Source organism: Vanellus vanellus (genome assembly GCF_965231255.1).
Source record: "Vanellus vanellus genome assembly, chromosome: 14".
NCBI lineage: Eukaryota > Metazoa > Chordata > Aves > Charadriiformes > Charadriidae > Vanellus > Vanellus vanellus.
In genome coordinates, this window is record NC_138919.1 from 8,935,607 (window position 1) to 8,960,157 (window position 24,551).

The 24,551-nt window shown below is 39.3% G+C and overlaps 2 protein-coding genes across 3 annotated transcripts; both read left to right on the forward strand.

The window, feature by feature from the left end:
• Positions 1 to 1,771: 1,771 nt before the first annotated feature.
• Positions 1,772 to 2,182, forward strand: LOC309677788 (transmembrane protein 238-like; the record flags this gene model as incomplete). Its single annotated transcript, XM_082490681.1, has 1 exon — positions 1,772 to 2,182. The coding sequence occupies one exon, from the start codon at positions 1,772 to 1,774 to the stop codon at positions 2,180 to 2,182; it is 411 nt and encodes a 136-aa protein (XP_082346807.1).
• Positions 2,183 to 8,111: 5,929 nt separating this feature from the next.
• On the forward strand, positions 8,112 to 22,568 carry RRN3 (RRN3 homolog, RNA polymerase I transcription factor). 2 transcript variants are annotated; one of them, XM_082490578.1, is made up of 18 exons: positions 8,112 to 8,237; positions 8,424 to 8,532; positions 9,043 to 9,099; positions 10,129 to 10,218; positions 10,306 to 10,435; positions 10,912 to 10,971; positions 12,051 to 12,114; positions 12,610 to 12,679; positions 14,425 to 14,523; positions 15,124 to 15,219; positions 15,671 to 15,806; positions 16,757 to 16,887; positions 18,021 to 18,151; positions 19,024 to 19,208; positions 19,752 to 19,860; positions 20,291 to 20,443; positions 21,431 to 21,518; positions 22,191 to 22,568. In XM_082490578.1, the coding sequence occupies exons 2-18, from the start codon at positions 8,440 to 8,442 to the stop codon at positions 22,347 to 22,349; spliced, it is 1,851 nt and encodes a 616-aa protein (XP_082346704.1). In that variant the 5' UTR covers positions 8,112 to 8,237; positions 8,424 to 8,439; the 3' UTR covers positions 22,350 to 22,568. The 2 variants fall into 2 exon arrangements, with proteins under 2 accessions (XP_082346704.1, XP_082346705.1); XM_082490579.1 differs by lacking the exon at positions 10,129 to 10,218.
• The last annotated feature ends 1,983 nt before the right edge of the window (positions 22,569 to 24,551 follow it).

Genomic DNA, 24,551 nt, shown 5'->3' on the forward strand with positions numbered 1-24,551 from the left:
CTTCTCACCCTATCAATCTTCAGATTAAGCAAAATGGTGATTATTTTTTTTTAGGGTTGTATCTGATTATTAGAATTCCTACTGCCATCACAATAAACATGTAATCCTAAAATTAGCTTGATTTCTAAGAGCTATTCTGATTCTAATGGAATAAACCCCCCAAGACCAAGGTATATGAACCTCACTCAAACTTGTATAACTGGTACATTATCATCTTTCTCTCATGCTTTTGAGAGGGATGAAAGTTAGGCAGAAGTCAAACCATAAGTGTTTTAATGAAGCTGTGTTTAAACTTTAAAATCCAAAAGATACTGGAAAATAATCAGGAAGAATAGCAGCATAGGCTTTTTGGTACTATAATTCTTTTCAAGGCAGAAGTAGTATTAGGTGCCAAAGTGAAAGATATTTTATTGTTGAAGTACTTCGAACAATTTCTTCTTTTTAAGAGGATTTCAGCTTGTCATTTCCTAAGGATCTCTTTTATGGAATAATGTCAGTAACACAGGCAATCGCCAATGAAGAAGTGGCTTTATCTAGTCTTGATTCTCAAATGTTCAGCAGGAGCAATGATAAGTGAGCCAAGTGCTATGCTAGGAATTGAGTCTGTAGTCTTATTACAGCACACCAATGGCACTCATTGTCATCAGAGGAAGTCTTCCTCAGTGGCATCATTCTTGGCACACTGGACTTCCACAAACATGTGGAAGCTGCCTATGCTCTTAGGCCTGTCAGACTTCCCATTGGCTTGATATTTCTTGTTACTGGAACAGTGTGCCTTACCCATCATTCAACAAACTGCTAGATATGAGGGCCTTGTGAGAGTATGTGCAAGAGAGCCTACAGCTGAATATAGTTCTTGTGCTTGAGGACTCAGGAGTGTTATGTACTAGGTCATTAACACAAGAGTGAACTGAAGTATGTATCTTTTGCATAACTGTTTTGCTTGCTGGATTTTTCATCTTGCATTCACAACTAGTTTCCTGCTTGATAACCTGATGTGGTATTCTAACTACTCTTTTTTAGGCCAACCTCAAACACGTAGTTAAATAGTCTATATGACTTTGCAGATGCACATTATAACCGTCTTGCCAGTCTCTGCTGCCTGCTAATGGCTGCCGCCTCTTGCGAGTGTGGACGTCTGCAACACGTACATTCATCTCAAGACCACCTTTTTTGAAGCACCTCCCTTTAGGGTGTCTGAGCAAAGTAAGGCAAAGACCTTACCCCCTTTGCAAGGTGACGCTGCCTCAACTGGAAATGGTTGAGCGGGTCCAGCAGCCTCTGCCACACGCTGGCCTGCACAAAGAAACAGCAGCGACCACCGCTTGCGAGGGAGGCCTCAACTCCACAACGCCGACAGCCGCGACAGCTCCCGCTCCTGCCGCTCTCACGAAGCGGAGCAACGCCTGCTGCGCCGACCGCCTCGACGAGCCGCGGCAGGCCGAAGGGGCCTATCGGCGGCCGCCCGACACCGCTGGCGGGGAGAGGCCGGCTGTGGGAAATGAGAACCGGGCCCCGGCGAACGAGGTGTCAGCCGCGCCTGGAGCGGCTTAAGGTAAGCTGAGGAGCCGCTCCCGCCTTCCACCTCAGCGGCTGTTGGGGCGTGGCGAGAGCCCCTCCGCGAGGGGGGCGTGGCCCCGCGCGCAGGTGCAAGCGGCGTGGCGTGGCCGGACGTCCCCCTCAGGTGCAGCGCCGCCCTTCCCGCCGCGCCCCGCCTTCCCCTCAGGTGCGGACGGCCTGAGGCGGCGCTGGCGCCGCTGCTCCCCCCGCTATGGCGGCCCCCGGCGGGCTGGGCCGCTGCGTGGCCGCCTTCTGGCTGGCGCTGGCCTTCGACGCGCTGGGCCTCGCGGTGCTGCTGGCCGGCGTGTTCGCCGACGTGTTCTTCTCCGACCTGCTCATCTACGCGGGCGGCATCGGTATCTTCCTCAGCCTCATCTGGTGGGTGTTCTGGTACGCCGGCAACCTGGAGGTGCCGCCGGAGGAGCTGCGCGACGACGTGGGGCTGGCGCTGCCCAAGGGTCGCGGGGACAGCCTGCTGCGGGGGCTGGTGCACGGCCTCAGCCTCCGCCTCTCCTCCGCCTTCGCTCCCGCAACGCGCTCCCGCGCCGCCGCCGCCCCTGCTGAGCTGGAGCTGCAGCGCCCCAGGGGCCCGCGGGGCCGCCCCGCCGACGCCGGCAGGTGAGAGCCGGGGAGGCCCGTCCCGCGGCGCGCCGCCGTGCCGGGGAAAGGGGTCGGTGTAAAGGACGCTGCGGGCGGGGGGCAGCCTTAAGTTTGCCTAGAACTCGAGAAAACTCTCTTACCTGAGATTCGATTCGATTAAAAACTTACGTTAAACCACTTGCTCATAGCCGACCCTTCCTTAAAAAAAAAAAAAAAAAAAAAAAAAAAAAGCTGTGGGGAATCTTTCTCAACTCGGGCGGTAACAGAAATCGAGTGAGAGATGGCCCAAATTTGATCAGGCGTGGAAGATGCTTCCCGTAGCTGCCGAAGTGGCGCGAAGCGTGCGTGAGCGGGATGGAGTTGGCATGCGGAGAGCTGGCTGCAAGGTCTGCCCGGCCGCCAGCGCAGAAGCCGGGCCCTTCTGAGCTGGTCCTGTCACTCTAAATGCTGCAAGAATGAAGTGTGGTGTAATGAAATAGACATTAACCACTACCCACATGAGCCCTTGTGAGGGGAAGCTCCCTCCTTAGCAACATAAAGTGCTTCTTTTTTGGAGAACAACAAAAAAAAAAAGGTGAAATGCTGACTTGTATTTAACTTGGGGAAAGAGCTGTAGCTAATAGCTTGAAACTCATAAATGCAATCAGTAGTTAAACTACCTGAGCCTCAGTCATCTGAAAAAGATGTGCTACTATCCACTGTGCAAAGACAGTGTCTAGGTCCAATTTTGAAACACCGTTGAAGGTCATCAAGACTTTCAAAAATATCCTTAGTGTGTTCATTAATATACCATGCTTATTTAGGAGGAAAAGCATGCTTAATGCCTTGGAGTGGAAATGGAAAAGAAAAGAAATCAAGCTTTCGCTTCACTATGTAAAATGCTTTTCTGAAGGAACTGTAAAAACAATTTTACACTAAGTGTCTGAATTACTCAAGAATTCTGAACATCTCACAGTTCTATGTACAAGGTCAGCTTTCTCTGCTTCTCCTTGAAACTAGATCTTGAAGCTACTGTTGGTTTACAGAAAAGTTCATGTGGAAATTGTCTTCTTTCATGAAAGCCACAGAATTTTCTTGAGAGGAGGTTCTAAAAGTAGGGAGATAGGATATAGATAATTATTGCTTAATTGGAAACTTGTAGGAGGCAGAAAAGAACAGCAGCAATACAACTTTAAAAGACTTGTTACTGCTATTTGGTTTATTATTAACTATATGTGCAATTAGAAAATGACCTGTTGAAAACGAGTCCTTTTTAGACTTTTTTTTCTGAAGTGGGTTTATAATTCACAGATAGAGATCCATCCTTTTTCATCTAAAGATTATGGCAATTATAGGTATTGAGTTCAGTAGGTAATATGCTATCTCTGTAGGTGGTTCTACTTTCAATATGCATATACAGATGTGTATTTTGTTATAGTGGACTTCTTGTAGAGAAAATTATCCATTATTTGTAAGTATTTCAAGTCTTGTTACTGATTTTAATTAGAAATAATCTATGGTTTATTGTTTCCTGTAGAGGCAGATATATACAGTTTTTTATTATAAGTTTTCCCAAACAGTAGCTTCTAATGGTGCAGTAAATGAACTTTGGTACAATTGCACTAGTAATTGTAATTCAGAAGGAACCAAAACAGAGGGAGTGTATAAGAGTTATGTTACACATTGTAACATAAACTCTATGATTTTAACTTTCAAGGTAGAATAAAGGATAACAAAGGGTTGCACCTCCAAAGATAATTCAGGGTTCCCTTTTGAAGTAAGTTCAGCTGAAGTACTTTATATCTTCTCATAAACAACTGCCTGAATCAAATCATCCCTTACTGATAGATGAAATCCTCTCCCCATCTGGACATAGTTATGAACTTGACCAAACAGGTTAAACATGTTTGGCCAGATATCGTCAAGAGAGAGGAGGGGAAAAAACCCCAAATCAACCAACCAACCACCACCACCAAAAAAACCCCAAACACCAAAAAACCAAACACTCCCCTCAAGCAAACAAACAAACTCAAACCACCAACAAAGAAACCCCACACCATACTGGCCATTAGAAAAGCTTCCTGAGCCATTAAATTCATATTTCACCGACTATTAAAAAAAACAATAAAACAAAAACCTGCAAGTGTTTGGAAAATTAACTGTTACCTTAATAAGGAAGTTTGTTCTTCACAGAAACTATTCATTCTTGTAATTTTGATAATTTTATTGTTCTTGCCATTAATAACTTTCTGAAGTTATTTCTTTCTGATGTTGTTAATGGAATAATGGATGCTGTTACAATTTCCTGTCTTAAAAAATGTATAGTAGAAGTGAATGAGAAGAGTGAGAATTCTCAAGACATGGAATGAATTCTATTAAAGGTATAACAAATAGATTAGGATCCTTGAGCCTGAAAAGATGTCCAGAGTATAAAATATTCTAGAGGCTTATACAGCCATAAGTGGTATGTAAAAGGTACGTAGGGAATGCCTCTCCCAAGACAAAGCAGGAACCAAGTTGTCACATGCTATATAGCTGAAGCTTGGGGTTATTTGACATGGGACAGTGTAACAGATAAAATTTTACTGACTCAAAAACCAGAGAAGACAACAGAAGAGATGCAAAGATAATATGTTTGGCTCAGGAACACCTGGGGCAGTAAGTGGCAGTCGAGATAATATCCTGAGGAGATTGTACTTGCATCCTGTTTTCTTTTGCCTTTATGGAGACATCCACACCTGGTCACCGTTGGATATGGGCTGTTGATGTGATGGGTCTTTTATTTGGGTCCCAATTGGCTGTTAAACATGAGGAAAAATACTTTTAAGACTGACTTCAAGTAACTGTTTAGAGTTTTATATGACTATTTGTTTTACAACGTTTTTTGAGTAACCTCTTTCTTAATGTATTATCTTCAGGATCTGTTGAAGACACTGCTGCCTCTAAAAGTGGGGGAAGTGCTGCAAATTATGGAAAGAGAATTCCCTACTCATGCAATAGGATTCTCTCATTATGGAATAATCTCTGCAACCATTGTGGACTCTCTATAAAATGGACACAGAGCTGTATCTCTGCCAAATGCACCTATTTCGGTGTTGGACTGTATATTTTTTTGTGTTTTTTTTCACCATTTCAAAACATAAACTAGATCTCTTAAGAAGTGAGAACTAAAAAAGAAACAAACCTGGTTCACAGAATAATCACTGCAGCATGTAATATAGATTTTTTTATTATTATTATTTTTAATAACCTGAGAATGTTTGGATAAAAAGCTCTTGCACGATGAAAAGCTCTTGCACTGTTTTACTAAGGTCTGGAAGTTAAACTTACTGTGAATTTTTATTATACCAGTGCAATACTTTTGTTTGTAAGGGTGCTTTTGAAATACCTATTGCAAACTATTGATGCAAAGTTGCAAATGTAAAATTTTTTTATAGTGTAAATACCCAATTTACAGTGACGCTTGTAAAACTTCATCATTATTTTTAATAACTTGGAATTTGAGATTTTATAAATAGACAAGTAAAAGTAGTGATGTTGGCATGCCAGTACATTCTTCATAGTTACAAATGATGTAATACAATGACTCTAAGAAGAGGCATTTTTAGTCCAGTGATGTTGGGAATTATTTTCCTAATGCTGAAGGTGGAGGGGGGACACCACCAAAAGAAAAACCCCTGTTGATTTAACAAATACTTTGATGCTTTATAAAATATTAACAAATTTACATTTAGATGTAACTGAGAAGTAGCACCTGAGAAAAGATTTATATTAAAGTTTATGATACCTAAAATCTTTGTGTGGAGAAATTCTTCATGAGTTGCTCTGTTTTTGACCTAACACTAAGAGTCTGAGCCCACCATTAGCAAATATGTGTAGGTCTTAAAATTTTACTGTACAGTTGTTTTTATGCCACACCTTACTGAATACTAGAGGTGGATCTAAGGAAAATGTTTACTAAGAATGCTGTGGTTGTACTTCCTTGTAAGTTCTTGAAATATCTTTCAATGTTCTCTTGTAAATTACTGGAGTAACTTCTTAATTTTCCATGCGTATTCTAATTTAAAATGTTTTCCGAATGCTCTCAGTTTCAGCCAGGTTAGATGAGCACTAAACCTGAAGGTCTGTAATTCTTCACAAACTGCAGTTTTTAGGAGGTCTGTACAATTGTTTCCTCCTTTTTAGAGGAACTGCAATGTGAAACCACTGTGTTGTTACAATGGTTGGATTAAAAAAAAAAAAGCCAAACTCCTCCCTTAAAACCTATAGTTCACTGTTTCAGTGTAATTTGCAAGATTTTTTTTTCATTTCATTGTTCTGAACAGAGATAACTGCTTTTTCTGATTCCCCATAGTTTCACGTGTAAGCTGAATGTAATGTTTAATAAGTGGAGTGATTAGTAGCAGCTGTAAAATAAGCAAAAAAACTTTTGTGTGCGGCCATTCACATACTTAGCCTGGTGAAAATTTATTTTCTGATTTAGTGTTGCAATCGTAATTACTGGAGAGAATTGAGCAGGGCTTTGCATTCATTGTAGGTTACAATGTCACTGATCTTAAATCCAATATCAATACTTAACGATTGTTGCATAAGATGGTAGCTAGAATGTTGTTGGCTGTTGCAACTTCACGCAAAAATTGCGTGGGATTCAGATGTTTACTATTATGAACAGTACGTATGTTTTAAAAATTAAATGTAGGAGCTGACATCAGTAAAGGAGGCTATTAATTGGAGAAGTGCTAGAATGTTACTAGTGTGCTGTGTCTGAACAATGAGATAAAAAGTACTTGTTGCAGAGCAACAATACCTATTGTCAGTTATGATCCTTTCCTTTTAGAAGTGTGAACCAGTTACCATTTCATGCAGTCTGTTTGCCTTCTAAATAAGGAAGGCTAATACTAAATAGAAATTGGCAACTGAATTATTAGCAGTTAAACATTAACAGGTTTTTAACACTATTTTAGTCTCCTGGTATCCTTATCGGTTGTAGCCCAATGCAGCACAAAGTCCATTCAAAGATCTTTTACACTGTTGACTGGACAGAATTGTCAGTGTTCAGGACTGCTCGCAGCTGTGTGAATGTTGGGTTTTGCATCTAAAGCTAAACTTAAAGGACAGTCCTATGCACATTGTTTAAAAACATAGCCAAAATCGCAAAGAACCAAACTCTTATATAAGCATACTCCTGTAGCCAGAGGTAGTTTTTTTTTGTAGCTGGTTAAGCCTTAAAACTAGCTCAAAACGGCATCCAATATTCCAGGAAAAGAAAAAAGCCAAACCCCGAACTTGGAGCAAAGCCAAAGGACTAAATGCTCATTGCAGGCTCTTTAGACGTGGACTAAATCTAATGAAAGGTTTGACGTGATTTACTTTTCTTAAATGGGAACATCTTCGCCAGGGAGAATATAAATTATTCGTAAATTCTACAAAACTCTGTTGGACGTGACTTCTGGGAGGGCGATGGTTCCTGCGGTGGCAGCTCCTGCGGAGGATGTGCACATCTGTAGAGCTGCCGCAGGGGGCTGGGGCCCATGACGTCATGCATCGCGGTAACTAAGTTGTGTGACTTGGAGAAGTAAACATTATGTATTCAACTGAATGGAAAAAAAAAAAACCAACCAAAAAAGCGTTTTGAGCAGATTGGACATTACACAGAAAATGCATGTTATCATTCATACGTGTCCAGGTTGCTCTAAACGTTATTGAAGGCTTTTACGTATTTAGTATTTAATTCCTTTTGAATTATATGATCTCTGAGCTGCTACATCCTTTAATGCAGTCAGTCGGCGCGTTTAATGCAGTCAGTTGCAGTCGGGGGGGAGACGGACGACGACACCAAAACCACCACCCCGTGCCGCGCCCCTGCCCGCCTCCCTCGGTCCGCCAGCACCACCGACGGCAGGGCTAGAGCAGCCGCGGCCCTTCCAGCCGCACCTCTCTATGGTGCCGGGGGAGGAGCCCTCTCCGTTTCCGGCGCGGCCACCGCTCTTTCCGCCCGGTTGCGGCATGTGGCGGCACGGCCAGGTAGCGCGCGAGGGTCGCGGCGCGCGGCGACGCCTGCCCCGCTAGTGGGGCGCGCGCGCTGCCGCCACCGCAAGGTAAGGCGGGGTAGCGGCGTGGCTTCCGGAAGGGGGGCGGCCAGGGCGCCCCGGTCCCGGGGGGGGGGAATGGCGAGGGGCGACTCCTGCCCGTCCGCTGAGGAGAGGAGCGCGTCGGCCGGGCCCCTGAAGGCGGGCGGGGTGAGGCCAGGCCCGCGGTGCTCACGCGGCTTCACTTTCCCTCAGGCGCGGGTCCGTGGCCATGCTGGGAGGGGACGAGTTCATCAGCTCCCCACCCAGGAAGACGGTGCGGTTCGGGGGGACTCTGACGGACATCTTGCTGAAGTATGAAAAGGTGACTGCGGCTCCGCTCCGCCGGCCGTGGCGGCTCTCCGCGGGCGGCTCCTTTTATGCCAGGCTGCTAGCGTGGCCGGTGCGCTCGGTCCTGGGTTGTAACTCAGCGTCTTCGTCTTGCACAAGGCCGCCTTTGAAGGCTCAGGGAAAAAACCTGAAGGCGGGTGAGCGCCGCAGGCTTGTGCCGGGCGGTGTTGCTGTGCGAGGGAAAAGCTTTCCCCTGTGAGTCAGGCGGAGTGGCGTGCGGGGTGGGTGTGGAGCCTGGCTCACGCCGAAGGGTGGAAAGGGATCGCAACTGTGCCTGCAGGGAGAACAGCTAAAAGTGACCCAGCGGCTTCAGTTGTCTTTCAGGGGCAGCACTCTGTTACTGCTGCTTCGGCCTTCCTTGAGCTTTCTCGCTTACTTGTGTTCTTCATATTACTGTTCGACAATACTAGGTTGTTGATGAAATTTGTAGGTTTTGCTGGGAAAAATATGAGTGTTATTTACTTATTCTTCTTTCCCCTGCTAGGGTGAGACCACGGATTTTGAGTTGTTAAAGCATCAGCTGTCAGATCCAGACATAAAGGTAAGAGTTTGGCTGTCTGAGTGGAATCATCAGACAAGTCATTCTGTTGCTTACCCAAATCTTTTGCTTTAAACATTTAGCTGCATTTAACAGCTTTTTGCTTTGTGGAAACTGTCAGAAGTAAAACTACAAATGAAAAAAAAAGCAATTACATGTTTATTCATCTGTTATGTGCTGGATCTTGATAAATGGTGTCTCATGCTTACTGACTCTGCTCTAGAGTGAGAAATTTTGCTTTGTGACAGGGTCTTTCTTTGTTCCTGATAACCATCTTTCTAGGTCACTGATGCTTGTTTTTACAGATGCTTCTGTAGATCAAACCATGTTTTCTAAGTTTCACAGCCTTTAAATTGCATGAATTTTTACCTTCTCCTGTTCTCACTAAAAACTTGTTTAATTAGGCAGTAAGATAGATGTGCATTTAGTAGTTATACCCAGTAGTATTGTTTCACAGCTATTCTATATAGCTGTGAGCACCCACCACGTTTTTTTTTCTTTTAATTAAACCACAAAACTGTGAAAAGAGTGGTACAGGAAGCGTAATGCTATATGGAGTTCCTTTTCTCTTTAAAGAGGACGTTTTGTAAAATGCTTTGTTTTTAGCAGGCCTTTTGGAACATACAGGCAAAATCTGTAAAATTTTCTATGTCTGTTTGCTGCTATTCCACTATCTCGTTTCAAGACTTGAATGTCCCTTCTGCTCAAACTAGAGCAAAAAGAAAAGAAAATTAAGATTGAATGCCATTTCTTTTAAATATGTCCTCTGTGAGTGAGGTATGCATGCCTTGCTCAGTCTGTAACTTTAGCCTTCCAGGCAGGCTGTTGGTTTAGGAGTTAGTATGCGTTTAGTCTTGCATTCAAGAACTTTCATTGGTGAGGACACAAACTTAAAGAAATTCCTTGTATGTTGATATGAAAATAATTTCTATTTGCAATCTTAATCTTTGACTTTTAAGGATTTTGTTATTTTCTAGTAATAATTAATACTGTTTATTGGAGTAGTTATCTACTTTTTCTGCTTATTTTAAGGATGCCCAGATCATTAATTGGCTGCATGAATTTCGAGCTTCTGTTGCATATTTGACCAAAGAGCTTGAACAACTGGTCAGCATCTTGCTGGTAAATACCTGTTTGTTACATGGGAAGGTTAAGAGTTTAGTACTCAAAACATCTGTCTTTGACATCTTGATCTTTGCTTACTTGCAGAAGCTGCCATGGTTGCGAAGAAGCCGAGAGGTGGTGGAAGAATACCTGGGTTTTCTTGGCAATCTAGTGTCAGCACAAACTGTCCATCTGAGGCCATGCCTCCGGATGATTGTGTCACAGTTTGTCCCCCGTAAGTTACTTTTCTTTCAATCTTCTTTGTTTGCTTATCAAAATGTCTTTCCTAGATAAATTCTGTGTAAATATAATGGGTGACTCAATTAATCATTGTTTTTTTTTCTGTTGATTATTTTCTTGAATAGCTGAATTGTGATACAGATAGTTTTCTGTGCCTAGATTTTAGAAGACATATTCTAGTGGCTAATACAGACCCCATTTATGAAAATGTCTTGGAAAGAGGTGAACTGTATAATGTTATTACTAAAAAACAAAAGATGCAGTGAGGGTCACATCAGATGTTCTCAAGAACCTCCTAGTTCTGTGAATGAAACTGTCTTTTTGATGAGCTTCTGCTTATTTCAGAAAGTCTTGTGGATAATTTTGATGCTTTAGTCCTGATCAACACTCTTGTCCAGTGTGTCTGATTTGTCATCGAGACTGTTACTGGCAAGATTTGTACAATTTTGATGTAATCTCACTTTTTGCTAGCTCGAATAACCATCAGAGAAGATGATGTGGATATTTCAGATTCTGATGATGATGATGAAAGTGAGTATAAAGGAAGTATAGCTTATATATGCTGCTATAATACCTTTACTAAAGAAGTATACAGTACACATTGCTCCCTTTTTACAAAATTAATTTAGCTGAGTTAGTGTAAAACATTAAGAAACAGTACATCCTTAAATTCCCAAGTCAAAGACTTTTTTGTACTCGAATCAGTGGTGTGGTGACCCCTTCCTTGTTACTTTCAAAATATTCCTGTTGGTGCAGTATCTCCAGGAGTAAGACTGAATGCACAGGAAAACATGCCTAGTCCTAGATTGTTTCAAAGCCAAAGAAAATCTAGGAGTTGTTTCTTTTCCATTTTATTTACCTCAATAAAACTAGGTAGTTTGGGTCTTTTTTTTTTTTTTTTTTTTTTTTCATTGTGTACCTCTGGTAAGCTCAAATACAACGGATATTTATAATAGAAGTGCAGTACAATTAGTGTGTTTATTGATAAGGCAAAGGGAAAGCTAAATGTCTGTCAAGAATTTCATGTTTTCTTATCTTGAACGATGGAATAAATTTCAGTTCTGGTTGTGATGACCCAACTATTTTGCCTTTTTTTTTTTTTTTTTTTTTCTTTTGCTTTTCACTTGTGACACTTGATTAAAAAAAAAGCCTGCTACAAAAGCCTAATTAGCTGTTTGTTTGAGTATTGTGAAAATGAGGTGTAATCTTTCAATAGATTTTATCTGGCTAATGACATAGATTTAACATATCTTTTAAATATTTGTGCATTGTGGGATAGATTTTGGATTTCCAAGTTTAGTATGATAGTGTATGACAATACCTGGCTGGCAGCACATTCAGAGTTTATTGGTTGTGATGCCATGAATTTTATTTGGAATTATTTTTCACACTTATTTTGGTAGAAAGGCAGTTCAACTTAAAAAAAACAACAAAACCAAATAAAACACACGCCCCACCCCCCCAAAAAAAGCCAAAGGAAACCCAACATTTTAGCAAATGCAATTTCCTTGGGAATCTTTAAAATGTTTAGTTGATATGAACTGCTTTTGCTGGTTGCTGATTTAGTTTTCTGTAACCAAATGCATAACAGTACTTTCTTCTTTCTCTAGACCTTTCTGAAAACTTTAATACATGCCATAGAGCATTGCAAACTGTTGCAAGATATGTTCCTTCGTAAGTATATAATCCCATGGTTTTGTATGCTCTTTCCTTGCAGATTTAAAGCTTGTGACCTAATTAACTTTTTTTTTTCCTCTTAATTGAAATTATAATACTTAGTTTCATTGCATGATTTTTCACAATATTCACTAACTGGTGGAATGTCATATGCAATCAATATGAAATTTCCATAGGCATCAGCAACTGAAAGTCTTGTTAATGGAAATAGGAAGTAGGGAAAGTTGTGTTTATAGCAGTGTATTTGAGGTGGCTTCTAACAATTCCACGTGAAAGTTTGCTGCTTATTATTTATTAGGTGATCTTTGGAAAAACAAATTTTATACGATTACATACTTTAAAATAAAGTTACTGTGAAATAAGCTTATTCTAGTCTGTCTTTAGAGTGCTGGAGTTTCAATATTTGCTCTCATGGTTAATAACCTATAACTTTAGGGTTTTGTTATTTGTTTGTTGTTTTGTGGTTTGTTGTTTTTTTTTTTCAAATTGTAGGACACCACAATTTCTCATGCCGATACTTGTGGAAAACTTTCCTTTCATTAATAAATCAGAAAGAACTCTGGTAAGAGCTGTGGATATTTTTATTTGTTTGTTCACTTGTTTTTTGTTTGTTTGTTTTTTTTTTTTTAATGTATCAATATACTCTATAGTATGACCAGTGATTTGGTGGTATTGAATGCAAATTTTTGAGTGTATTGTCTTTAAGATTCTTGTTTTGTTTTGTTTTTATATACACACACATATGTGTGTGTGTATATATATATATATGGGCATGTCTGTTTCATATAAGGTTGTCCAAGCATACTTAAGTTCCTTGTGCATAAGCATTATGCTAGTCTTTAATGACATAACTGCATATCTTTTCCACAGGATTGCTTTCTTAATCAATGCACAAGATGGACCTCTTTGGCGATGAATCTCAGGGTTGTATAGTAAGGAGACGGTAGGATACCTGTCTCATTTGTTGTCAAAACTGGAAAGTATTTATCAGAAGAACAGGGGATTTGATAAGCAGACTTAAAGCAATGGACATTGTAGGTGAAATCCAAGTTGCCAGAAGTGTAGGGTGTTAAGTTGTTTTATTATATCTTTGGTATAGTGCTCGTGTGTGGTGAAAAACGAGCTGGAAACTTTTGACAGGTTACGGCTGTTGTGTGATCTTTATATTTACTTGTTCCAACTTGATATTTTGGCACTATATTGTACACAAAGGCAGAGCCCTGCTCCACCAGCCAAGTTCAGTTGGATCCATGGTACAAACTCATCAAGGGCTGAAAAAAAAACCAAAGTTGTTTGTATATCTTGCTAGTTTTTTTGTTGGGTTCTTTTTTTTTTTTTGTTTCCTTTTTTTTAATCCAAATAACGGTGGGCATCAGTTCCCTACCTGTAAAATGAGGAGGATAATAGCTCTGGCGTGGTGTTAGGAGAAGAATTTTTATTTGTTTATTATCTCAGTGAGGAGCAGGTCGTGAAAAAATTCATAACTGTGTTTTCAGGGCAAGGTTTGAATGAAGTGTAATAAAAACATCGTCCGTGCATTGTTGTTAAATATGTCCAATTTATACATTTGCGTAAATTAGCTTTATCCATTTTATGTACCGAGTGAGCCAGATGGCCTGTGGAAAAATCATATGTGCTCATGTAATTAAAGGTTGTGTTATAATGCATATTCACAAAGAGACTATGGTGTAGTTAAATGTGGCACTTTACCTAATTTTATAGATTGACTTGACAGTTTGCTATATGAAAGTTGCAACGTGGTCTTTTGTACATATGTATGTATACATGGGTGGGCACATGCACACTCAACAGAACTTGTCTGTTAACCTGTTTGAATTACAATCAGAACGACTCCTGAGGAGAGACTTACCTGTGGAATTTACAATTGTTGTTGGCATATTATAATAATCTGAAATAAAAATGTATTCAGTCTCACTTTAAACACTTCTACTAGAGCTGGTTCTAGATGTAGTGAGGAATATGCTTGTTGTTTTAATTTTCATAGAGAAAGTTTAGACATAAACTCCTATGGAAATGAATAACTTTTCTTACAGAACATTCATACGCATTTTGTCTAGATGCAGTTGGAAAAATTTGCATGGAAATAGTAGATTAAGAAGTTAACGATAACAATTGAAAGTTGATGTTTGGCTTATACATTAACTTATTCTAGATTGAATACAGTCTGTTTAAACCTATTTATGGCTCTTTAGATAACAAATTAAGAAACTTGTTTTCTAAAAATCCTTGGCAGAAATAGACTTTCTGTTAATGTTATTATGGACATAAATTAATTTTGTGTTACAGGAATGTTATGTTCACAACCTGCTACGAGTTACGGTGTACCTTCCAACTCTGAGGCTTCAAATTCTGGAGCTTATTATTGAAAAGCTGTTAAAGTTGGATGTAAGTTTGTTCTGCATCATCTTTTAAGGGAGCTTGGTGTTAAAATACACGGAGTAGGAAATTAGATATGCTTCAGTGTTAACCTCAACAAAAAATATGCTGCCGTAGTGCTTGTGATCATGAGTATAAAACCTGACAAATTTACATTCCATTCCCAATCTTAAGATGTTCCCACACCTGAGGGTAACTGTATGAGGGGTACTGTTACACCCTGCATGGAGTGTCCTTGCCAGGATCAAAGTAACTGTTTCATGGTGGTCAGTGCTACTGTGCAGGGAATGTGCTTCTCTGGTTTATCCCTTGAAGTAAAATGATTTATAGTTAAAAAAGATGGGGGGGGGTTGTAGCATTGTAATTTGGAGAACCTCAGCATGTAGCCGTCTAAAGAAAGCTTATATTCTGGAGGTAAAGTTTCAGGCAGTTTGGAGTGTGCGTTTGTGTATTACATACATTACGTTCCCTTTTAAAATGTTTATTTAGTCAAGGACAAAATCTGTTCTAGAAATTAGTCGTGTAGTAATTTCTTATATAAATAATAAAAAAAGGTTTCATATTATTGTCATGGCCTTATAAAAATTAATTTCTTGTTTGCAACCATAGGTAAGTACTCCACAGCAAGATATTGAAGACGCTGAAGAAACTGCCAATAACTCTGATAGTGAGGAAAAATCTACAGAGGAGGGACTTTTTGACATGGTTGGCTATCTTATTCTACTAAAAGTTTTTTCAGTAAAGTTTTCATTTTTGAGGTGGCTATGAACTAAGGCAGTGTAGGAATAAGTTATTGCTTTGTTGCTACTGCACTGCACGCAACTCTTGAAACCCGAACAGCGGGCAAATGATTAATGTGTTCTCCAGGTGTTGACTTTATTCATGTAAATACCCAGCATACATGCAGTGAATCAATTTCATTATGTAAAAACACAAGCAGCTATACATAAAGTTAATTAAAGAATTCATGGTAGCTGCCTTGGTTTACAAAAATTTGCTTACACTAAGCTGTGTAATTAGATACTTTAAAAAAAAACCAAAAAAACAAACAAAAAGACAAATCTTTAGCATATCACTGAAAGATACTTTTTCTGTAATTGCTGTTTTTTTGATGATGTGTATGTAAAAGGTGCATGACTGCCATTTTATCTACCAGGAGGAAGATGAAGAAAGAAAAGGAAACAAAGTTGTCTCTTCCAGTAGTGAGAGAATGGCCCATCCACTTGCAGAGCGCCTTGATATTTTGATGACCATCTTGTTTTCCTATATTAAAGATGTTTGCCATGTGGGCGGTAAGAACATTTGAACTACAACCAAATTTGTTGTTTTGTTAACAAGTAAGAAAAACGTAAAATGAGTTTTGCTTTCTTCTGCTGCAAGATAGAGCCCTCACCCTGTTGCGGCAGAATTCTGCCATCAGCAGGATGTAGTCTGCATTCCTGCCTCTGCCCAGTCTTATTGGCAGAGGATGCAAAGGTACATTAAAAAACTTTAAAGTTTTAGTCTTCAGTTGGAGACATTCTGATTATATAAATATGACACTGTATCCAAACTGTGGCATTATAAGGTATAAGGGTAAATAGAGTTTTGTTTTTTCATTGTGCTACAAAACTTAGGGGGTTATAAATACTTCCTGATTAACCATAGTGTTTTATCATTTGCTCTACTGTATTGCTTTTTGTATTAAAATTATGGATCCTTTCAACATCACAAGGCCTGTAAGTAGATTAAAACAACCAGCCACATCACTCAATTGGAATTGCTACAGCCAGCCTTTGTGTTATAGGAAGAAACCTGAAAGAAATGTCTCACACTGGCATTTATTAAGGGTTTGAATTTCTTAGATTTATATGTTTAAAACAGAATATTTAAAAACCATTTTTCTGTATCTTCTTCACATAAGTCAGGTGATATATTTCTTAGTGTTTTCTTCTGGCTCTTCTGAATTAACCTATTATTGCACAGTTTGCATGTCTACCAGTTGTATACATGTGCGCATGCACACACACAGATACTGTCCCTATACACCACTGTAAAAAGCAGTAGAACTTAAGTCCTGCAAGGTCTTACTATAAATATTTTTTAGATGTCAGATAAGCCCGGAAGTCAGCTTGACAGCATTTCTTTATGTATTTCTTATTGGTTTCGAAAGATACAAATGCTGCTTTTGCAGCATAAGGGCAGGAAAAAAAAAAACGCTGGAATGGCTCATTTTGTTCTGTTTTCTTCTTATGTTGTGTAGGCAAGCTTGATATCAGCAACACAAAGGATTTGTATCGGGATCTGGTTTCTGTTTTTGACAAGCTCATTTTACCAACCCATGCTTCATGTCATGTACAGTATTTCATGTTTTACATCTGTAGCTTTAAATTGGTGAGTAGAAGCTGTTTTTAAAATGCAGCGTCTTCTGTCATTTCTGCATCCTTGTTTTGGCTGTTTTTTACAAAAAAATTGTTGTTTTCTGCTGTAATTCTAGTCTGAAGATAGTATATCAGGATTCATGAGTGTCTTTGCTTTCTTTTCCTTCTCTGTTACTCCTTCAAGTTTTGCTTTACGTGGTTGCTCTTCCTATGTTGCTCATAAATTGCAAACAGATAGAATCTAAGCTAGTGCGAAGGACCTCTTTTACAAGAATCAGTTGGACTCGAACCCAAGACACAGTGCTCCAGCAAGATCCTTCAGCATCCAAAAACTGTCTTAAAGATACTGTCTGTGTTAGCTCTTCAGTTTGAAAATCGTATGTTGTTTGTTTCCCACCTCGTTTTCCCATCTGTCTCAACAAACTATTGTTCTTGCTTCTACCATATAAAAGTAAGAAGATATGTGGTTTTTGTGTAAGAGTAGCTAAAGATCCAGTTAAGCTAATGCCCTGTCTCTGACAATGGTGAATAGTGGAGGTGTTGGAAAGAATATCAGAACGGGGCAAGCGTGTTATGATACTTTGCTGGAGCCTCTCAGCCTCCAGCAGCAGTCCAGTAACTTCCTGAGCCAAAGTGATGTTCTTTCATGGTAACAGCCCATGATGGACAAATTCAAGGAGAAAATATGTTGTGATATTATGCTTTTTGTACTGATGCAAATTTCTGGCACCATGAACTTCAGTGGCAAAAAGTTCTGCAATATAACCATTTAAGGTGAAGGATCACTTCTGTTTCTCTAATTTCATCTCCCTGCTGTTATCATTGGATGTCCCTGATATCTTCTGCTATAGGAGACAGTGAACTTCTTGTTTACCGTCTTACCACTTTTGTTTTTTAAACACTTCTTGTGTATCTATTCCTGACTTTTCCTAGACTTAATGGTTCCATTTACTTTTTACAACTAAGTATAGAAGAAGACACAGGAAAGGGTGCTCCTCCATCATGTGTAGGAATAGTTATTTACTACAGTTATAGGTAGATTTTGTTTTTTAAAGGTTTGGTTATGGAAATTGAGTATTAGGAATCTGTTACTTAAACAGTGTCGTCAGCATAACAACTCATGATTTCTGTGTATCTTGTTTCCAGGGGTTGGCTGAGGCATTTTTAGACCATCTTTGGAAAAAACTGCATGATCCAAACAATCCTTCAGTGATCAGGCAGACTGCTGGGAGTTACATTGGCAGCTTCTTGGCAAGAGCTAAATTTATTCCAGTTGTGTAAGTTGTTTTGATATATGAACAGAACCAAACAATCTGTGATGATTGCTGAGGTTAAGTACAGAATTAACTGAATGCACACATAGTGTTGGTCTTTTATCCCTACTGCTTTGCCAGTAAGCCTAAATCAGTAGTCTTGTTTGTCCTTTCTACAATACTGTTTCAGTATTGTCTTGAAGTTTCCAGGAAAGTTTTGCATTTACAGGATGCAGACTAACAATTTCTGGAATTCATGACTTGCTGTTTAAGGCTTCACTTACCAAGAAATGCCGGGTAGGTTGTGTTGACTTCAGGCAGTCGCAGATGCCCAGTGTATCTGATGTTCAGAAGCAGATCTTTTTAATGCCCTATGTTAGGTATTTTATGTAGACTCTGAGACAGGGAAATCAGGTGTTCTGGTATTTTAATACAGATGGATTTAAATACTTCAGCAGATGGGTGAAAATGTCTTCTTTTGTACATACACATTCTGTATTTTTATGCTGTTCAGCGTGGGCTCAGTGACTTTAATGTGGAACTTAATTTGATATTGGAATTTCTTGTTGGTCATGGGAGGCATCTTTCTGTTCTATCTGTAGCCCAGGATTCTAATTGTTTACTGTACATTTCACATGCACCGTGTGTTCCTGGATTCATCTCTTCTGGCATCTTGTGCTTTCACTGATTGAGGTTTTCAGCGCTGATACATTGATTCGTTTTGTGCTGAGATAAAGGAGAAAGCTCATAACCAAACCTCCTTGTTTACAATGAGATTTTCTTACTAACTTTTTTGTAACCACTGGGATCCTTGAATACTTGGGTAACATCTTTTCTACACCATTTTTGGTGCTAGTTTTACAGTTCATTTTTTTTTATTTTTTCCTCCATTATAGTACGGTAAAAGCATGCCTGGATCTTCTGGTGAACTGGATGCATAAATACATTGACAATCAGGATACAGGGGCTAACGCTTACTGTGATGTAGCTCTCCACGGGCCATTTTATTCTACATGTCAGGCGGTGTTCTATACACTAATTTTCCGTCATAAGCAGCTTTTGGATGGAAACTTGAGGAAAGGTAAGTACATTAGTTTTGAATGGTGTTGAGATTCATTTGCCAGTTTTACTGTTGATATGTTTTGTAATGGTCAGTTCAGTCAAGTAGCTGATGGCACTCTTATGTTGTTGTGTTCTAAACAAAATGAGGTGGCTTGTACACCTGTTGGGCTACCAAGCTAAATAAGCTTTTTTCTCCTGCTATTGAAAACAATGCCAATAGCTCCTCAACATTGATGTCTGGCCCCACTTACTGAGCATGTTTGAATTCCAGCTAATAGAACAAGTGTGGGCTTCAATTAATAATCTGTCTTGATGACTCTGTGCCTCTGTCAGTCCCTGTAATGGGTGTGTAAGTGCAACAACTGTGTTAGAAGGAGACCTGTGGCAAGGTGACTCTTATTTGGAGTAGCTTTTCTGCTGAACAATCTGTGGGCTGGATCTCTACTGTAAGAGAGCTTCTGTGGTGGTGTGCAGAGTGCAGGCTGGTCAGACTGGAAATCCTTAGAAATTAAGTTCAGCTTGCATATGTAAGCTATATTTGTCAATTGTTCTTATTTTCAAGGTCTATCGTATCTGCAGAGTTTAAATTTTGAGCGCATTGTCATGTGTCAGCTAAACCCCCTGAAGATTTGTATACCATCTGTTGTGAACTTGTTTGCTGCCATTACCAGGTATCTACTCATTTCTTTCAGTTTCAGCTATGATACAGATACTTGTGTGTGTATTTAAAAACAACACAGTACTTAGACCATGGGCTTTGTTACGAACAGTTTTGAGTATTATCTAAGACAACTCATAATACTGTCCATGGTCTAGGTGGTGTAAGTTTATCTCTGGTTCCGTTTCAGTGCAATCCTACAGTACTATGAAACTTTGTGTTAGAACCAATGTGATTCTACTCGGAGTGAAGTTTAGAGGAATGTAGAGGAAGAGAATAGACTACTTACCTTGTGACTGTCTTGAAAACTCCTAATACCACTTGGAAAATGGAAGATAGAAGTGGTGTTTGTTTAAAAAATAACTTTGTATTTTAATGCCATCTGAAATTCTTGCTTTCGATGTGCTAGAAATGCTTATCTTTTCTTTATTACCTTTTTAAAGGAAATACCAGTTGGTGTTCTGCTACACAATCATAGAGAGGAACAATAGGCAGTTCATACCAGTTGTTCGGAGTGGCACTGGGGGTGACCTTGTGCAGACATGCACTAACCCACTGGACAGTTTCTTCCCCTTTGATCCCTACCTGCTCAAAAGGTATAGTTTAAAAATAATCAAATTGTTTCTGCCTTGTACAAAATATTGAACTGACTCTGTAAGAAACTGTCAGTGTTTCTACAGTTCACTTTCTTCCCTGATTTTAGTACCTTTCATGTGGCATATTTTAACCAGAGATTGTCAAAGGTTCGAATTTAAGTTTACCCCCACTGTGACATATAGTGATGAAGAAGGAACAGGACCCAGTTTCCTGAAAAGTCTAATTGTATGTTTCATGACTTTTCTTTTGGTTTTCCTTGTTTTAAGCAGTCTATAAAATATCATAATGTTAGCCTAACACATATTTTGTTGGAGCTGTGGTGGTGCGTCATTTTTTTTGTTGTTGGTTTGGTTTTTTTGCACCTTGAGTTTATTGCTTCTTGATTGGAGACGTCAGCTTATTTAAAATGTCTTGCTTTTTTAGTGAGTAGTAGATTATTTTCAGCTTTTCAAAATGTCTAGGACTGTGATGCTTTAATCACTTTTTAATGTTAGAGGGCAACATTCTGACTTTTTTGTCTCAAAAAAAACCCCAAAAACTGTCTGCACAGAAGGGAGACCCTTCCTCAGAAGTAGAAATTATTAATGTTAATAATATATTAATTTGTAATATTAGTGCACAAATTTATATCTTGTATAAATGTATATAATATTACTAAAATTGTTAATGTTCTTTTCAAAAATTTGGAAGAAAATCATGCTTATCTGCAAGCATAGTGTAGCTGTTAAAAATACCCAGCCTAGGAATTAGGAGAGCTGACTGTATCAGAATTCCTCAGGCAAACAATTGTAATTTACACCTATCAGCAAAATGGATTTATTTCTTCATGGGATTAATTGAGGATTATATAGGGGTTAATTGAATAGTTTGTAAAACCCTACAGAGGGCTATCAAAATGGCAAGCATTTTATATTGTATTATTTAAATGAAATACATATGACTTTTACTGAAAATTAACTCATACTGTGTTTTAATTCCTCTTTCAGATCAAAGAAGACCATTGATCCTTTTTATCAATTTTGGGAAGAACTGAGTGCTGAAGATCTTGAGAATCTGAAGAAACCCATTAAAAAGGTAATCTTTTCTGATCAAAATGCTGTTCAGCTTTTCCTAAATCTCTATCAGGTGCTTCTATTGCAGGTTTAATTTTTTTTTTAGTAGATATGCGTGCACTAAGCTTTTAGGGGAAACTGACTGAAATTAGGAAGCTTTAGGGATTGATCAATCTTACTTGCAGAACAGTTTTCCCCTCTTCTGCAGAGGATTTAGTTTGTCAGCACAGGACCACTGTGAACGCTTATGAACACTCTCAGAATATGGACATGCTGATGTCAGTGGGAAATCCACTTTGAAGATATGATTTAGTTCCCATATTTCATAATGAGAGTATATCTCATTCTCTTACTATTCCAACTAGTCGTGATAATTGTAGTACAACCCACATCCTGAATTATGTCCTAAAGCTCCTGTAGTCTGTTTACCTTCTTGCAGAACGTGTATCCTATGTCAGATTTTTCAGTCCATTGAATGCTGTGTTTTTCGTTCCTTCCTGTGATAACACGTAAAAATACCTTATGGTGTTGTATAAACTTTGCTACAACATTTTGATTAGCAGATTTGACTATTGCAACATTTCAGAACTTATTTTAGAATTACCCTTTTTGGTCTCAGCATTCGTTACTTCTGCCAAATCTTAGAGACCTGGAGTATCTTTCTGCTCTCACTGATCCTTTTAAATTTATGCAGGGTACTTCTGAAGATGAAGATGATGACTTTTTGAAAGGAGAAACCCCTCAAAATGATGGCGTGGTTGAAATTGCTCCAAATTCTTATGAGTCAAATACCCGGAGTCCAGTGAGCAGCATTGGCTCCCCTCCAGACTGTTATGTGCCGTACCCTCAATGACATGGAGAATCAGAAGTGCAAAGGTTGAAAATAGTGTGCAATTTTTTTCTCTGTAAAGAGACTTGAGCTCAACTTTCCAAACTGGCAAATGTTTAAGTAACTACATTTAAAAAAAAATATTGTTTCTTAACCATCAGATTTCTACAGATATGTTATTATAAAGTCATATGTTGCTAGAAAAGCTTAGAGAATAAATAGGGTGGTATTTTACAAATTTCACATTGAAATGGTTTTTATGACTTACAAGGATTTTTTTTTTTTTTTATAGTTTTTCCTGACTCTTAAAAACTTTTGTTTACTAATGTTTCTCTACAAGGTTTTATATATCAGGGGTGAAGTTCTGGTCTTTCTTCCTACCGATTTTTGTGGGTACCAGAGTTCCATTGTCAGTGTTCCAGCTGGAGTGTGATGACTGACTGAGTTGGTTTCAAAGTAATGGTATGATCCCATGAATCAAGTCTGACAGGGATTCTTTTGCACACCTCTCTTAAGCTTTTCTTATCTGTAGAACAGTGTCTGCTAAAGCCACTTGATAGTGGAAAGTGTATTCAGATGATAAGCATTACTGCTCCTTAAATCTGTAGCTGACACACAGCTTTCCCAGCTGTGAAAGTTCAGACTTGTAAAAGTGATGATTGTTGGAAGTGTTGAAAAGATGGAGTAGCTGAATGTATTATTTGTAGATAGTTTTCTTTGGGGCGCTTGTGAAGCGCTCTGAGACAGGTATTTATTTTCAGGATTTGAAGTTTATATGTGAATGCTGAAAATACAAAAAAAAAAAAAATCTTCCCTCATAGAAAGGAAGTGGTGGTGTCACTGGTGTCTTTGTGTTGTCCTTGTGTCAGTGTAGAGTTTCTCTGCATAGGTTTCTTGTCTTCTTTTCATGATTGCTGGCTTTTAGATTTGAGTAAGAATATAAACAGGGGGGAAAAAAAGTTATTTTGTGTAACATTTAGTTGAAAATTTTATGCATTTGAAACTAAAGTCTTATTGCCCTTCTTTAGAATCTGAACTTGGAGGCTTTGAGACAACATTTTTATTCAGAGCTAATAAAGATTGATGCAAACTGCAATTCTTAAACCTTTGAAAAAACACGTCTCTAACTAAGGATCTCTCTATGTAGTCTAGGTTCTCAAAGTTAGGATGTTTGTTCTGACAGACTGCAAAAATGAGTTTCGGGAATGATACTGCAAAATAGGACAGTGGATCTGTTCATTGGATAAAATGGTACAGTTTTTTGTTTTTAATTATAGTCCTCTTATTGTTTATTGCAATAAAGAATAGATTTCCATCTGAAATAATTGCATTCTCTCCTGGCATAGAAGAACCCTTCTCACATCGACAGCAAGGAAAACGTCCTTTGAAAGCTGCCTTTTTATGTTCTTTCACTGTTACGTCCTTAGCAACATAGTAATTTCTTACAAAACGAGGCTGTGGAAAACTTTCCAAATTGTAATGTTCGTATGTGATTCAAGAACTTCCACCTCCACCTGAAAAAGGAAGACATAAGTGACACAAAGTATAACATTAAAAATATGGAGATGTTGGACTGTTTGTAGTGAAGTTGGGTAGTTAACATTCGTATAGTGAAGGGATTTGCTTAAAACAAAGATTCCATTAGGAACTGCGCAGTGTTTCTGTGATCTCTTCTGGGTAGCTCTGGTTTGGCTAGTGCAGTGGCAGAGAGGCGAGCTGGCTCAAGAGACTGCTCTGTAGGCGCTGACAGTGGGGAGAGGGGTGCTGACTGGGAGGTGGAAATTTCGCCTTAGCTGAGAAACGCAGGGCAGCTTTTGAAGAAAGTATCTGTTGTAACTGCTTACTTTTGTGAAAGTTGGATTGGAAGGGGAGAGCTGGGGCACTGGGGACGGAGGTTTTTCTGTCCGTGGAGTCCTCCCGCCCTGCGGCTGTGTTTGGCTGCTGCCGCCGTCGCGTTTCTTGCCCTTCATCCACAGGCAGCCGGAGGGAAAATCCCTGGTCTTTAAGGAAAAACTGTCATCTTTGGGATTGTCTGAAAATCTAGTTTTGTGGCTGCTGTTTATTTGTCAATTTGGGACTTTACCGTGGTTGTTTTCCAAACGATTTGTTACAGTAATTTAAGATAATCCCGCCGTGGCAGGAGGAGGAGATTTCTGCAACACTACCGTGGTAAGATCGTTCGGCGCTGACATGACCGGGCATGTTTTTTGTCGGTGCCTCCGACCG

Coding starts and splice junctions, on each gene's coding strand:
- RRN3 (XM_082490578.1), top strand. CDS start 8,440: ATGCTGGGAGGGGACGAGTTCATCAGCTCCCCACCCAGGAAGACGGTG. Junction 9,100..10,128: donor TGTCAGATCCAGACATAAAG/GTAAGAGTTTGG, acceptor GCTTATTTTAAG/GATGCCCAGATCATTAATTG. Junction 21,519..22,190: donor TGAAGAAACCCATTAAAAAG/GTAATCTTTTCT, acceptor AAATTTATGCAG/GGTACTTCTGAAGATGAAGA.